The following is a 16382-nucleotide window of genomic DNA, read 5'->3' as shown; positions in this document are numbered from 1 at the left end:
GCTATGAGATTAAAAATCAATTACAGGGAAAAAAATGTAGAAAACACAAACACACGGAGGCTAAGCAATACGTTACTAAATAACCAAGAGATTAATGAAGAAATCAAAGGGAAATCAAAAGGTACCTAGAGACAAATGACAATGAAAACATGACGATCCAAAACCTATGGGACGCAGCAAAAGCAGATATAAGAGGGAAGTTTATAGCAATACAAGCCTACCTCAAGAAACAAGAAAAATCTCAAATAAACAATCTAACCTTACACCAAAAGGAACTAGAGAAAGAAGAACAAACAAAACCCAAAACTAGCAGAAGGAAAGAAATCATAAATATCAGAGCAGAAATAAATGAAATAGAAACAAAGAAAACAACAGCAAAGATCAATAAAACTTAAAGCTCGTTCTTTGAGAAGAAAAACAAAATTGATAAAAAATTTACAAGACTCATCAAGAAAAAGAGGGAGAGGACTCAAATCAATAAAATTAGAAATGAAAAAGGAGAAGTTACGACAGACACCACAGAAATATAAAGCATCCTAAGAGATTACTACAAGCAACTCTATGCCAATAAAATGGACAGCCTGGAAGAAATGGACAATTCTTAGAAAACACAACCTTCTGAGACTGAACCAGGAAGAAACAGAAAATATAAACAGACCAATCACAAGCACTGAAAATTGAAACTGTGATTAAAAATCTTCCAACAAACGAAAGTCGAGGACCAGATGGTTTCATAGGTGAATTCTATAAATCATTTAGAGAAGAGCTAGCTCCCATTCTTCTCAAACTCTTCAAAAAACTGCAGAGGAAGGAACACTACCAAACTCATTCTATGAGGCCACCATCACCCTGATACCAAAATCAGACAAAGATACTACAAAAAAAGAAAATTACAGACCAGTATCACTGATGAATATAGATGCAAAAATGCTCAAGAAAATACTAGCAAACAGAATCCAACAATGCATTAAAAGCATTATATACCATGATCAAGTGGGATTTATCCCAGGGATGCAAGGATTCTTCAATATACGCAAATCAATGTGATACACCATATTAACAAACTGAAGGAGAAAAACCATATGATCATCTCAACAGATGCAGATGTTGACAAAATTCAACACCCATTTATGATAAAAACTCTCCAGAAAGTGGGCAAAGAGGGAACCTACCTCAACATAATAAAGGCCATATACGACAAACCAACAGCAAACATCATTCTCAATGGTGAAAAATGGAAAGCATTTCCTCAAAGATCAGGAACAAGACAAGGATGTCTACTCTCACCCCTATTATTCAACATAGTTTTGGAAGTCCTAGCCCCAGCAATCAGAGAAGAAAAAGAAATAAAAGGAATACAAATTGCAAAAGAAGAAGTAAAACTGTCACTGTTTGCAGATGACATGATACTATACATAGAGAATCCTAACGATGCCACCAGAAGACTACTAGAGCTAATCAATGAATTTGGTAAAGTTGAAGGATACAAAATTAATGCACAGAAATCCCTTGCATTCCTATACACTAATGATGAAAAATCTGAAAGAGAGGAAACACTCCCATTTACCATTGCAACAAAAATAATAAAATACCTAGGAATAAACCTACCTAGGGAGACAAAAGACCTATATACAGAAAACTATAAGTCACTGATGAAAGAAATTAAAGATGATACAAACAGATGGAGAGATATAGCATGTTCTTGGATTGGAAGAATCAATATTGTGAAAATGACTATACTACCCAAAACAATCTACAGATTCAATGCAATCCCTATCAAATTACCAATGGCATTTTTCACAGAACTAGAACAAAAAGTTTCACAATTTGTATGGAAACACAAAAGACCCCGAATAGCCAAAACAATCTTGAGAACGAAAAATGGAGCTGGAGGAATCAGGCTCCCAGACTTCAGACTATACTACTACAAAGCTACAGCCATCAAAACAACATGGTACTGGCACAAAAACAGAAATATAGATCAATGAAACAGGATAGAAAGCTCAGTGTTAAACCCATGCACCTATGGCCCACTAATCTATGACAAAGGAGGCAAGGATATACAATGGAGAAAAGACAGTCTCTTCAATAAGTGGTGCTGGGAAAACTGGACAGCTACATGTAAAAGAAGGAAATTAGAACACTCCCTAACACCATACACAAAAACCAACTCAAAATGGATTAAAGACCTAAATGTAAGATCAGACACTATAAAATTCTTAGAGGAAAACATAGGAAGAACACTCTTTGACATAAACCACAGCAAGATCTTTTTGATCCACCTCCTAGAGTAATGGAAAGAAAAACAAAAATAAACAAATGGGACCTAATGAAACTTAAAAGCTTTTGCAAAGCAAAGGAAACTACAAACAAGACAAAAAGACAACCCTCAGAATGGGAGAAAATATTTGCAAACGAATCAATGGACAAAGGATTAATCTCCAAAATATATAAACAGCTTATGCAGCTCAATATTTTAAAAAATGAATAACCTAATCCAAAAATGGGTGGAAGACCTAAATAGACATTTCTCCAAAGAAGACATACAGATGGCCAAGAAGTACATGAAAAGCTGCTCAACATCACTAATTATTAGAGAAATGCAAATCAAAACTACAATGAGGTATCACCTCACACCAGTTAGAATGGGCATCATCAGAAAATCTACAAACAACAAATGCTGGAGAGGGTGTGGAGAAAAGGGAACCCTCCTGCACTCTTGGTGGGAATGTAAATTGATACAGCCACTATGGAGAACAGTATGGAGGTTCCTTAACAAACTAAAAATAGAGTTACCATATGACCCAGCAATCCCACTACTGGGCATATACCCAGAGAAAACCATAATTCAAAAAGACATGCATCCCAATGTTCACTGCAGCACTATTTACAATAGCCAGGTCATGGAAGCAACCTAAATGCCCATCGACTGATGAATGGATAAAGAAGATGTGGTACATATATCCAGTGGAATATTACTCAGACATAAAAAGGAATGAAATTGGGTCATTTGTAGAGACGTGGATGAATCTAGACTGTCATATAGAGTGAAGTAAGTCAGAAAGAGAAAAACAAATATCGTATATTAACGCATATATGTGGAACCTAGAAAAATGGTATAGATGAACCGGTTTGCAGGGCACTAATTGAGACACAGATGTAGAGAGCAAACCTATGGACACCAAGGGGGGAAAGCGGTGGCGGGTAGGGGTGGTGGTGTGATGAACTGGGAGATTGGAATTGACATATATACACTAATATATATATAAAATGGATAACTAATAAGAACCTGCTGTATAAAAAAATTAATAAAATATAATTCAAAAAAGAAAAACAGAAAAAAATAAAACCACTTACAGGCATCTCAAGCACATAACATCATGGTAAACGCTTTAAGAATTTATGAAACAATTTCCAGAAAACCTAGGCTCTATGAGTGCCTCTTGTTTAATATTTACAGAATCAAACTAAGGCAACAGTCACTATGTTATCTCTTACAAGTACATTACTGCTCAGTAATCCTTTCCCAACATTCAGCCTTACCAAAAGATGATAGCTGATATCCTAGAGTGAGAAGAGAGATTAGAATAGTCATTCTTGCTGAACAGTCCAAAAATATATGTAAAATGTTTATCTCAGTGATCTTCCCAATTCTTAGTTAAAACAAAAGCTGTACCTTTGGCACAAATTATATCATAGGTGAAATAGTATAAATTGTTTGACATTTTTTCTCATTCTCTCTCAATTTCTACCTTTTCCTTTCCTTTGGCTGCCATACATGGAAAGCACAGTGTCCAATGTCCAGCCTCTGTAGCCAGAATGAAGCAGAGAGTTCAAGGATCAGGCGTTCAAGTCAGGCAGGATAAAGAGCCAATATGAAAATCTAAGGTCCTAATAAAAAAAATTAAACACATATGAAAACCTGCATCAACCCAATTAACCATTATGTCCTGTCTTAAACTACAGGAAAGAAACATGTCGTTCCCTACAAACCGCTACAGCACGTACTATACTATATGGTGACAAGCTGAGAAACGTCTGCCTTCTGATGGCAAATTCCTCAAACGGAAGGACTGACTTTACGCATTCTGGTTCCCTCGATGTCCGCAGTGCTGAATGTAGCAGGAACCCAATAAATGCTCATTAATCAAATCAAGGAGTCACTATTTTTTTTTAAAAGTTACAAAATGGATGCAATTAATTACAGAACTGTCTTAACTACCTGTTAGGATTGTAGCAGATATATAAAGTTTGCCCTTCTGTTATTCCATGTAGAGCGACATTTATAACATCAGACCTTCAATTAAAAGTCATTTAAATTGCTTTATTACAGCTACAAATAAACTTTATTTGATGTAATGTAATAAAACATTTTCAAATTTAACAACATTTATCTGACCAGAAATAATCATTTAAATTATGACTATAATTATTTACAGTTACTTTAGCAAATCTGCGGTTCAGGAATTTGTACAAGCTTTGTTGGAAAGGACAGTGCCCACCTCCCCTTTCAGAAAGGCAGACCCTTCCCCGTGTGTTGTAAGAAGCAATGTCAGTGAAAGTTGGAAGAAATCCACCATCCACGTTGGAATTCCACATTATCCTGTGAGAGAACAGCTATATATATTATAGGAAAATAATATTCTCTTTCAGTTCTCTTTTGTCAAATGAAGGTTGGTATTCATTTTGTCCCCTTAGAGGTACTCTTCTCTGATCTACTGTCTTTCTGTCTCCCTAGCTCATACATATTACACAGAACCATTTTAAAAATATATACTGTCTACAAAGGGATCATTTCTGTTTCCTGCCCTGCCCTGAATGTCTACCACTTTGGGGAGAGGGAGAGGAGAAGAACAGAATTGCCCAGGCGCACATTTGATTTAAGATACAGAGAACACAAAAACCAATCCTCCAGAAGGAGCAGAATGGTACTCTGGAGGGCTCCTAACACTGGCCCAGGTGACCTCCGATGCACACAGTTTAATAAAACGCTGCTCAATGAGAATTAACATGTGGATGTTCCATCTCCAGAAGCGTCACAGTCTTCCATGGAAACCCCATTATTCCCATACTTCCTCCCCCAATCCTCACAGTTGGGGACCAGCCTGTGGGCCCACTGCACCCAGGTGTAAACAACAGTCACACGTTCTGTGCCAACAATCATGTTACTATATGGTGTGGTGAGGTAGCCCCCGCTCTTCATCCAGGGAAAACTCCTCACAGGAGGAACTGCCCTCACCTCTCAGGATCCCCCAGAAGAAGAGCAAGTGCGAGAAAAAGCTTTATCCAGGTTTTACTATTCTCTCCATCCTGAGATGTTCCTGAGTTAACACCATAATGAGAGAAGCGAGTTAACAAAGAAAGTACACTGGTGGGGACGTCACAGGGACCCTGCAAAAAAGCCAAACTGTTTGACAGAAGCTGAACAGACACTGCTCTGGGAGATCATTAGTGGTAGCTGATGACGGGGTTCTGTTTTCTAACGTGGACGTGCAACGTATTCATCACTATGCTTACCGCAGTTTGCTGGGGAAAACACCCTTCTGTCCCACAACAAAATACATCTGTCTCAAAAACAAACAAAAACAAAAACACATCTGGCTCATACATGATTCCTGAATATTCACCACAAGGCCTAGACTCAGAAGCATGGGAAGCGTGCATGGGAACTTTCTTCACTTGCACGGACTTGGACAGAAGCAAAGCACCAGAAACTGTTTCCTTTCTGGAACTCAGTTCTGTGCGTGTGCTCACTGCTGAGCTGATGGGGCTGTTTTCATCTGCACACAATAGCAGTGATCCACAGGGAAAAAAGGAGAGGTCACCATCCCCCTCATAGTATACTTGGAACAGCAGGTATACTTTGCTGGTCACATTTTAGCCATCCCAAGAAAGGACAGAAGCCTCATTCCATTCCGAAGTCTCAGCAACTGATTTCGTTCTGTTTCCACCTCTGTCTTGCCTTGTTTATTTCATCTCCATTATTCTGCTTTTGATCATGAATCATGACTTTTTTTTCTACAGTAGTCAGAGTTTTGTCTATAAAGAGAAAGAGAGAGAGAGAGAGAGAGAGAGAAAGGAGGCAAGAAAATGATTTAGCAGAACTGTAAATGTGAGTTTTCATTTTGTGGTGGGTGGATTTAATATTTACTGCATTCAGTCATTTGAATTATTTGTGGTTTCTAAGGGGTTATGAGCATCTAAGGGGAAAGAAACAGTGCTATGGCTCTTTTCATACATTTCATAGCTTCTGTAAGTTGCCAGGGCCTTAATATATTTGCAAATCAGCTCCAGATAACCCTTTAGAAATTCACTTTTATAACATAGCTTTAGGCCAAAATGGCTCTACTCTCAATAATCCTTGCAAAATACTACTTGCCATACTTGAAGATAATAATGTTGACTACAGTGCGAGTATTCTCCCCGTCAAACCTAGGAGGGGGCACTATAGTAAACCCTGTGTGCAGAGACCGGGAAACCCCACCTCCCTGACTTCCTTCCTCCCTAGATTCACAGAAGTACCATGAGTCATGGAGAAGTTTTGGCCAACAGCTGAGGAAGTCTCTCTCTCCTTAGTGCAGAGCCACAGTCCCTCTAGATACACACTCTCCTACCTCTGTACCATCACAGGACTCAACTTACCGAACTATATCCATGTGCATGAGAGCCAGGTCTTAGAGGGTCCAGGGCCTCTGCCTTCCCATCCCATTGAAAGTGCCCCTCTCACTTGGCTGTCAAGACTTGTCGGATGGGTTTCCCTGGTGACAGGATCAGTTTCTCCATAAGACACCATCTCTCGCTTTGTGCCTTACCCCACGTGACGGTGCCTGAGGAGAAGCACCGCGCTTCAGCTCGGACCCGTGGCTCCAGGCTGCTGGGTGTGTAGGTGCAGGCACTGGAAAAAGGCTGTGTCCCCAGTGGGGCTCCACACTTATTCTTAGCCTGGGGCCTCTGCCTCTTCTCCCATAGAGGAGGCTGCACTTCCTCTGCAGCTCACAACGGCTCCTGAACTTTCCTGAATCTCTCCCAGCTCCAGCACCATCTCTGAAGTCCCCCTTTCCTCACCACCCACCTGCTAGTCAACTTCCAAATGTCCAGACATCCTTGGCCTCTTTCCTAGTCTCAATGCCACCCTCCTCGTGCAGGCCCTCCCGACAGGAGACCTCACTTTTACATTGGTCTCCAACCCATCTCCTTTCTCCTGCTGTGAACCCCTATTTACACGGCATACCTTGTCTCACTCCAGCTCAAAAACCTTCCTCTCTCCCCACACCCACTTTGCCTACCTGCCCTCCAAGCTGACCCCAATTTACTCAGTTTCCAGGTCCTGCTGAAGACATACCCCAGGTTCTTTATGTACCTCCATCCATTTCTGTGTCCCTCTGTCCATACTGTCCCCTCTGCTTTGAGTAGTCCCAAACCCACCTCCACCCCTGCCATCCCTTAATCCTACTCTTTATTGAAGACCCACCCCAAATATCACCTCCTTCATGATTTGCACCATGGATATCTTCTTTCTAAGACAGGCCCCCGAGGCTTATTTTTCTTGTAGGTATGTTTGTATTGCTTCATTTTATTTTGTGCTATATGTATTTACTGTCTATTAAGAAAACAAACAAACAAAAATATTAGAAAAATCAAGAGAGGTCAATTGCCTGCATTTCCTACTTGAAAGAGACTGCGAAGTTAAAATGTAGGCAACTGCAAAGCATGAAGCGAACAAGCTATTATTAGTACTAATTGATGATTTAATAAAATAAAGAGCTGAATTCCAGCTAGTTAATGATGAGGAAAATACTACTCTGGGGAAAGAAAATCTATGAAAGAGCCACATTTTTGTTTGTTTCTGTCTTTAAGACAACATCCCACCACAGATATCCAGGTGCTTGAAGCTTCTTCCTAATTTCCACTGGGACCCGTTTCATCTTTTTTTTTTTTAATCACTGGTTTCTGTAAAGAAAAGGTAGAATCACCCTGAGCTCCAAAGCTTCAGTACAAACCAGGGAGCAGCATATTGACAGAATTCATGGCAGGAACTCAAGGTTATTCCACTAGAATTGCAATTGACAGGGATTATAAGAGGCTCATTGACGAAAAGAAGGGAGAAGGGAAGGCAGAGCTACTTCAAAACCATTTCATGAAATTCTTTTATATGGAAGTATTTTAGAAACTGCTATTCAATATTGTTCACAGTAATGGTGTCAAAGAACAAATGTCATCTAAATGTGACACTTAAAAGCCATTTATGGTGATTCAAAGCAAATCCATAAATAAAGCCATCAAATTTAAAAAAAAATCCCTGCTTCTATCACATTATCACATTTGGTTTTATATTACCAGTATTTGAATACTTGTGAAAAGGTGACAAAGACTGTAATTTAGACTAGTGAATTACAATTACCAGTGAAGTATTTATAGCCTTTTCCCTCTATTCACTCGCTACCCAAGGAAGACTCCTGAGTGCCTGCCAGACTCCTGAGCCTCTCACTACGTTGATCAAGAAAATGGGGAAATATTTGGAAGTAGCAATACACAATCCAGTAGATTGTTTTTACAGGAAAGGAAGAAAACTATTATATAGGAGAAAAAAATAGAGCCAAGAAGGTGGAATTAGGGACAAAAGTAAAAGAGACTAGAACCCAAGCAGCCAGAGGGGAAGAAAAGAGCTAGAGAGATTGGAGGGAGCAGCCCGGAGTCTCTAGGTTGGCCAAGAAGTGTGAGCGCTAGAGAGATAGGGTGGGGGGACAAAGGGTTCTAAGGTTTGCTGTGAGCTATGGACTGGATGCCACATTATTCTTCCAGAGACTCCAGTAGAGTTAGGACTGCTTGGGGTTATCCAACTGGTGTTTACCTGAATGCAGCTGTGCAGAGCATGGACCATGGTGGGAGTTCTGGTTACTAGTCTTTTACCAGCCACCACCACATCTACAGCCACCCAGCCCACTGGACTGTGAGCTTCCAGAGGCAAGGACTGTCGCTTATTCATCCTTATATCCCAGACATTCCTGGCGCCATGCCTTGTACACAAGAAGCCCTCAAATGTTTCTGGAGAAAACAAGCCAATGAAGAGATGCCTTACTTCCAGCCTCTAGCTTCTAATGCATTCCACATGATGCCACTAAATCAGTCTCCATGGCTTTGGTGAGTCCATTTTCCTACTTGCAGGGATTCAGTTGATGGCTTCCTTCTGCCCACACTAGGGTTTCTCAACCTTAGCACTATGGACGTTTGGGGCTGGGTGATTCTTTGCTCTGGGGGCTGCCTATGTAAGCCAGGATGTTTAGGAACGTCCTCAGCCTCTACCCACCAGATGCCAGGAGGTCTTCCACCCCCCCAGTTGTGACAACCAAAATGTCTCCAGACATTGTCAAATGTCCCCTGGGGGCATAATCACCCCAGGTTGAGAACCACTTCTCTACACTAAAAATCCCAAATTTCTGGGGCTGGAATGGAAGATCCTTCATAATTTAATTTATTCGACCTTTCCATTATGATCTCTAAATCTCCCCTACAACAATGCTTAGCTTTGGGCAGCCTGTCCTTTGCGTAAGGTCCCACACTGACGCCTCCATAGCAAATGTCTCCTTCATGTGGAATGCCATCTCTAGTCTCCTTTAGTTATAAATGCTTTAACTTTCATAGATGTACTCGAGCCCATATCCTTCCGGAAGTCTTCTCTGATCAGTTAGGGAAATCACTGAGTTACTTTCCTCTCTTTTGAATCCTATAGCTTTTCCTGTCTCCACTTTTCCTGTGTTCTCAACACAAAAAGAGTGAATGAGCATGTGCGTGTTTATGTGCAGTCTGTGCAATAGAAATACATGCACTAAGGCAGGAAAGACATCATGTGTTTTCTGTATCCTCCTCAATGCCTGACACAGTTATAAACAAGAATTTAAAAAGGAGTCCTCCCACATTGGAACTGAAAAGAAAGCAGCCTGGTATAGAATTTTTTAACAGCAGCTATTCCAACTCTCTAATTAGAAACTTCCTAGAGTTAATAAATATTTAGGCCATTCATCCCAAATGATTTTAACATTCCATAATTATAAATAAGATCAATAATTATAAATTCAAACAGAGAGATGTAGTGAGGGCACAGTCATTTTCTGAGGCCAGGGGAGAGCAAACTATGACCCGTGGGCCAAACCCAGCTGGCTACTTGTTTTTGTAAATAAAGTTTTATTGGTACACCACCATACTCATTTGGTTACTTGTGTCTGGGACTGCTTGCTCACTACAAAGCCAGAAATAAGTAGTTTCAGTGGAGAACGTATGGCTAGCAAAGCCTAAAATATTTACCATCTGGCCCTTCACAGTGAAAGTTTGCTGAGCCCTGTCTTAGATTAACAGGAAAGTAATACCCAAGACTCCGCATTAGCTAAAGACACAGAGGCAAACATCCTTGGATGTTATGTTGGCTGATTTACTTTTATAAAAGTCATAGTAGTGTGGACGTTAAAAGTACATTTAAACACAGATGTCCTGTGCTCAAATTCAGCTCCACATGGATGGCTGAAAAAATTATTTGACCTCCCCAACAGAATGGAGATGAAGGAACCCACCTCTCATAAAGTCATAAGGATTAAGTGACATAATTCACATGGAGTGCCCAGCGTAATACGTGAGAGTGAATCATCAATATATGTGGGTGACTATTATTTCAAACTGGAAAGCCTGTTTGTGTGACATTTGAAAATTAGCGTTTTGTAAACTATCTGAATTATGTGTGAATTATTAGCTTAAATAATCAATAAAATTATTCTCAAGTTCTTTGACTGTACAGGAGGAAAACTAACAGAGTGGTGTTTCCTAGTTGAGGATTTCTATGGGTCTTTCCTAGTTTCTATATTGGCTACTTAACTGGACCCCCGGCCACCAGTCTTTCTATTTTATCCACCCTTCCCACTGCTGCCAGGGAGACTCTCTTCAAACGCATCTTTCAGCATGTTACTCCTGGGAACTGAAACCAACATGCTTTTCAGCTCCTGTGCTAAACAGCTCTGGGGCCAGGCAAAATCACCCAGTACTTGTTCCAGGAAACAGTTGTTTCCAAAAGATAAGACTGTGCACCAACTAAACAAGCTTACTCGTCAATAGTAAGACTATTAGACTTACTGATAGTTTGCTCATTAATACTGGCATCGAGGTGCCTGGATGGGAGGGGAGTTTGGGGGGAGAATGGATACATGTATATGTATGGCTGAGTCCCTTTGCTGTGCACCCAAAACTATCACAGCATTGTGAATCGGCTATACTCCAATATAAAATAAAAAGTTAAAAAAAAAAAAAAAAGGCCCTCACTTAGTTATACCCACCAATCCAAAGCTATCATGTCATAATCCCTGCCCAGTCCTTACTAGTTCCCTACCTTAACATGACCCAGCACAAGCTCTAAAACTCTATCAATATCCTTTGCTTATTCCCTCCATCTGAGAAGCTATCAAGTCTCTGTCAAGGAGGTGTCCTCCTAAGCTACAGTAAGTCTAATAAACTTAACTTACTTCTATTAACAAGTTTTTTCTAAATGTCTTCTTAGAGAGCTGATGGCTAAAATCCCCAGCTCAAAACATTCCATAGCTCTTCACTCCTACAGACTCAAGTCATTTGACAAGTAGTGTTGCGTAATAGCTAAGAGCACATGCATTGGAGTGATTCATACCATACCTACCACTTAGGGGCTATGGGATCTGAGGTAAGTTACTTTACGTTCCTGAGCCTCAGTTATTCTTCTGAAAATTGGGGATGCCAGAAGCACCTACTTTACAGGTAGAACGATGTACACCATGACAGCATGTAGTAGGTGTTCAATAATTGTTAGAAATTATTACTTTTATTATCTAGTACAGTGTCAGGCACTGTACTAGATTCTGCAAACAGAAATTTGACTAAGACATAGTTCCTTCCCTGAAGGAATTTAGAATCCGGTCCTGGTGAACAAACACTAGTGGTCAATTCAGTAAGACTCTTATAGGCCTGGAAATATCCCTGGGGATATAGGTTGCTCATTGCATATATTCTGAAACCTAAGATTGTATTCTTTCTTAAAAAAAAAAAAAAAACTCTAATTTTTTACTGCGAACAATTTCATATGTACCAAAGAGTGTATATAATAGAAGTAAAAATAAATACCTGTGAAGCTATTTCACAGCTCAAGAATTAGCATATCTGTAGTCTTACAACTTTGAGTTCCTAGGACAGGAAATGATGATCTCTGGTTTCCCTTATCCATATTAAGGAGATGTTTCTGCCTCCTTCATCCTGGTGATGAGTTAGAGAACAAGCTGAGTTCCTTGAGGTTTTCAGAGTCATTTGGGGTGTATCCTAGGTTGGGAGCCCCTAGAGTCTACTGTAATCCACGAGGGCACTTCGGGACCCTGTTCCCCTCAGACAGCTGAGAGCACAGAGGTCTCCCTGGCCATCTTGATCACAGATAAAGGCTAGTATATGGAGAGTATATAGAGGCAAGACTTACATGATGTGGGATGTAGACCCAGTGGTAACGCTAATCACTGTGGGATATCTCACTTGCCAGGACTCAGTTACCTCTTCTGTCATATGAAGGGATCGGGCAAGATGACTGAGGAGGTCCCTCTAAGCTACCACCGTCCATGGTTCTCTGGTCTATTCCAGAGAACCATGTTCAGTGAAGAGGGATAACTCTTCTCTCACATCCAACACTGATCTGCTCTCTCTCTCACCAGCACCTTCTACTTCCACAATCCAGTTTCTTCCCCTCAGCTTTCAAACATGAAGATACCTCCTCTACCTCAAATTTAAAACAAGGTCTTCACTGGACCCGCCAACTTTGCTATATTGTCTCCTTCCTTCTTTACAGTGCCAAATTCAGTCATATGTGTGTTACATGTAAACCCCATTTCCTTATCACCACTGGCCCTTCGTGGTCCTTTTTTGGATCCCAATGCCCACTGTAATTGCTTCTTGGAAAGCTACTAGCGCTTCCCAGACAAACTCAGCAACTCTCTATCAATTCCCAACTCCTAAAGATGGGTCGTACTTTCTGAAAGCTCTGTAGTTTTCAAGACTTTGCTCCATCCTGGCATCTCCCCACACGAACCATTCCATACTGCCCCAGACTACTCGGGCCCTTCTCCCACCCTCCTCGTGCAGGCCCTCCTGACGGGAGACCTCTCTTTTACATTGGTCTCCTACCCACTTCCCTTCTCCTATTTATACGGCATACCTTGTCTCACTCCAGCTCAAAAACCTTCAGCTCTCCCCACACCCACTTTGCCTACCTGCCCTCCAAGCTGACCCCAATCTACCCAGCTTCTAGGTCCTGCTGAAGACACACCCCAGATTCTTTATGAACCTCCATCCATTTTTGTGTCCCTCTGTTCATGCTGTCCCCTCTGCTTTGAGCAGCCCCAAACCCAGCTCCACCCCTGCCATCCCTTAATCCTACTCTCTATTCAAGACCCACCCCAAATATCACCTCCTTCATGATTTCCACCAGTGAAGGACGAGGTCATCAAAACAGTTTTACTGGATCTAAGAGTAATAGCAACTAAAATGATAATGTTACAAGAATCAGAGCTATAAGGACCTAAATAACATCCAATTTACGGAGAAAGGATAAAAAACATCACCTTCCTTGTCAGCACTGACATCAACTGCAATTCATCAGCGAATCAGTCTCTTCTTCCAATCCAACTAAAAACCTATCTTTGGCTTTTGGAATTCTACTGGGTGGAAGACTGGAGTCTACAGTATTCTAAATTCAAATCTGATACGCTTAGTAGAAAATAAGCTTGCTACTGATTCTGGAAGCTTTCTACGATGTGCTTCCAAAAGGAGTCCCATATAAGGGTTGGGGGGATAGAAGGAAAACAGTGATAAATGACCTTACAGCACAAGCTCAGGTCTCTCAGGCCTCTCGGCAAGCTTCAGGGCCTCGTGCATGCCTGCAGCCGAGAGCTTCCGGTTAATATTCCGGTACTGGCACTGGAGCAGGCTGCGGTAGGTGGTCCTCAGGTCCCGGTTGAAGAAGGCATATATAAAGGGGTTAATGAGAGAGTTTGCATAGCCCAGCCACAGAAATGTCCTCTCCACCCACAGCGGGATGCAACTGCACGCGGTGCCACAGATGAAGGGTCTGGCCGTCGAGAGGAGGAAAAACGGCAGCCAGCACACAGTGAAGGCCCCGACGATGATCCCCAAGGTGGTGGCCGCTTTCTGTTCCCTCTTAAAGATGGAGATGTTTTTCCGTTCATGTTTGAGGAGTCTCGAAAGGTTTGCACACTCCTCCACCTCCTTCTGGAGCTTCACCATGCCATTCAGGGAGACGACGCTGTCGGGCTCCACGGGACGCGGGAAGCCGGGGAACTTGTGTTTGGCGGCGCTCTTCCTGGCGGCCTTGTAAATCTGGTAGTACATGAAAAGCATGACGGACATGGGGATGTAAAACGCCACTGCGGTGGAGTAGATCGTGTAGCCAAAATCCTGGCTGATCAAGCACACCTTGTCATCGTTTACGTTCTGAGCCCAGCCAAAGAGCGGTGGTAAAGTGATGGAGGCGGACAGAAGCCAGACAGAGAGGATCATCTTGGCCATGCACTTCCCGTTCTGTCTCACGGGGTACGTCAGCGGCCTCGTGATCCCAAGGTACCTGGGAGAGAAATGGAAAGAGAACACGTGACTGCCGTGATCACAGCAGATCCACTGGGGAGTACCACCAGCCAGGGACTAGGCTGTGTACCTAGTAGCTCTCTTCTTCACACAGCCCTTCCAGGTAGGCATCATTATTCCCATTTCATAGAAAGGTAAACTAAGACTCTGAGAGGTTACCTATTTTTTTCCAGGTCACACAGTCAGCCAAAGGCACTGCCAGCATGTCCATGCTCTTTTCATACCTTGCAGCTTCTCACAGACTGTGCAGTCAATGAACTATAGATTCAACATATGCCTTCCCCCGCACCATGATCACTGCCACTGAAGTCAGCCAGGAACAAAATGTCAGGCCTGATGGGATGTTGTGATGCATCCTCGTGAGTTAGCCGAGCTCTACCACACTCGGATATTACACACCCACTGATCTCCTCTGTTGTCTTAATTCAGGCCAGCTCTGAATTCATTTTCAGTTCCCCTTTGCACTGAAATGAAAGCACTTCTTTAAGATCAGAGAGAGCTGTGAGATATTTAGGAAATCCTAGGGTTTTGGAATGGAAAGTAGCAAGTGATCATTTTTTTATCCCCAGAAAATTCTCACGCAAGAGTTATGTCCGAGGAACAGTCTATGAAACGAAAGCAGCCTGCCTCGTCTCTCCAGTTCTAAGGAGGATCACAAGGAAGGGCGTAATTCTGAAAAATATTAGGCAAATTCTGTGCTTAGTTCTATATAGAGAATAGATATTTCTCTGTCTCTGTTATCAAGGATTTATAACGCAAAAGAGACTCAGCAAACAGAGAAAACACAGTCGGCAAGATGTTCTGTCAAATGCTTGGTACTTTTCCGCTTTCCAAATTTGTTTTCTCCTCTGTATTTAATAGTCTTAGCTTCTATTTGGGGGAGGATTCAAAGAGCACGTGAGAAGCTAAGATAGGTAAAAGCTGGCCATTTTGTTGGTTTTCTACTTCATTTATGTACATAAAAGATACACTCGTGAAACACGAAAAGTTATTTTCTGAAAGTAGGTCACTTGGTGGTTTGGAATTTAAAAAATAATTATTTTGGGGATAGAAATAGCCTCACATGTTACGTTTGAATTATTTCACAAAAGTCGCAAATCATGCTTTCACGATGAAAATTAGCATCAATGCAACACTTACAAGGCAAAACTGAAATACGGTAAAAAATGAATAAGCCAGATTTGCTTATACAGTGAGAATATTCATTCCATCCTTCAACAAATATCAATAGAGTTCCTTCTATATGCCAGATGCCGTTTTAAATGTTGGGAATATGGCAGTGAACAAAAGAAACAAAAATCGTGAATGCAGGCACATGGGGAGATCATGCAGGGGGTGAATGGGAGGACTGAGCCTCGTGGTAATGTTGAAGGGACTTCTGATCCCTCCTCCCAGGGATGCAGGGGTTAGTGGTACCAGTTCTTCATTTCACCTCTGCCTTCCCTTGTCCTTGATAAAGCTGACTCACAAGCACTATCTCTAGGTTTTTCAGCTGTAACTAGGATTATGTTTTGGTTCCTGGATAGAATGAAGGATGAGAAAGAGGGAGGTTCTCCTGAGAACTCAAGAATAAGAGCTGAAAAGGAAGGGAAAAGAGAAAAGGAAGTGGGAAGGAGGGAGCAAGGGAAGAAGAGGGGAAAGATAGAGAGAAGGGAAGTGTGAAGTAGCTTCGACCTTATGTGGAATTGCCAAATTATCTGAGTTTTAAGCTATGGGGAAAAAAAATTTAAGGA

General features: G+C 41.5%; 1 protein-coding gene across 3 annotated transcripts in view; it reads right to left on the bottom strand.

Annotated features, from left to right (window-relative positions):
* Positions 1–4342: 4342 nt before the first annotated feature.
* The window catches only part of HTR7 (5-hydroxytryptamine receptor 7), a 93423-nt gene continuing 81383 nt past the window's right edge, over positions 4343–16382 (bottom strand). Inside the window, exons 2-3 of one of the 3 annotated variants that reach the window (XM_030865062.2) lie at positions 13866–14629; positions 4343–6039 (exon numbers count right to left, since the gene is read on the bottom strand). In XM_030865062.2, coding sequence (XP_030720922.1) covers positions 13867–14629 — 763 coding nt within the window. In that variant the 3' untranslated portion in view covers positions 4343–6039; position 13866. Of the gene's footprint in view, positions 6040–6118; positions 6759–13865; positions 14630–16382 lie in introns of those variants that run through there. The other 2 variants (XM_030865061.2, XM_060286197.1) reach the window with 2 other exon arrangements.

The sequence above is a fragment of the Globicephala melas genome, chromosome 16 (genome assembly GCF_963455315.2).
Source record: "Globicephala melas chromosome 16, mGloMel1.2, whole genome shotgun sequence".
Lineage (NCBI taxonomy): Eukaryota > Metazoa > Chordata > Mammalia > Artiodactyla > Delphinidae > Globicephala > Globicephala melas.
The sequence above is the reverse complement of the archived record's forward strand: the minus strand, read 5'-3'. Positions and strand labels throughout refer to the sequence as shown.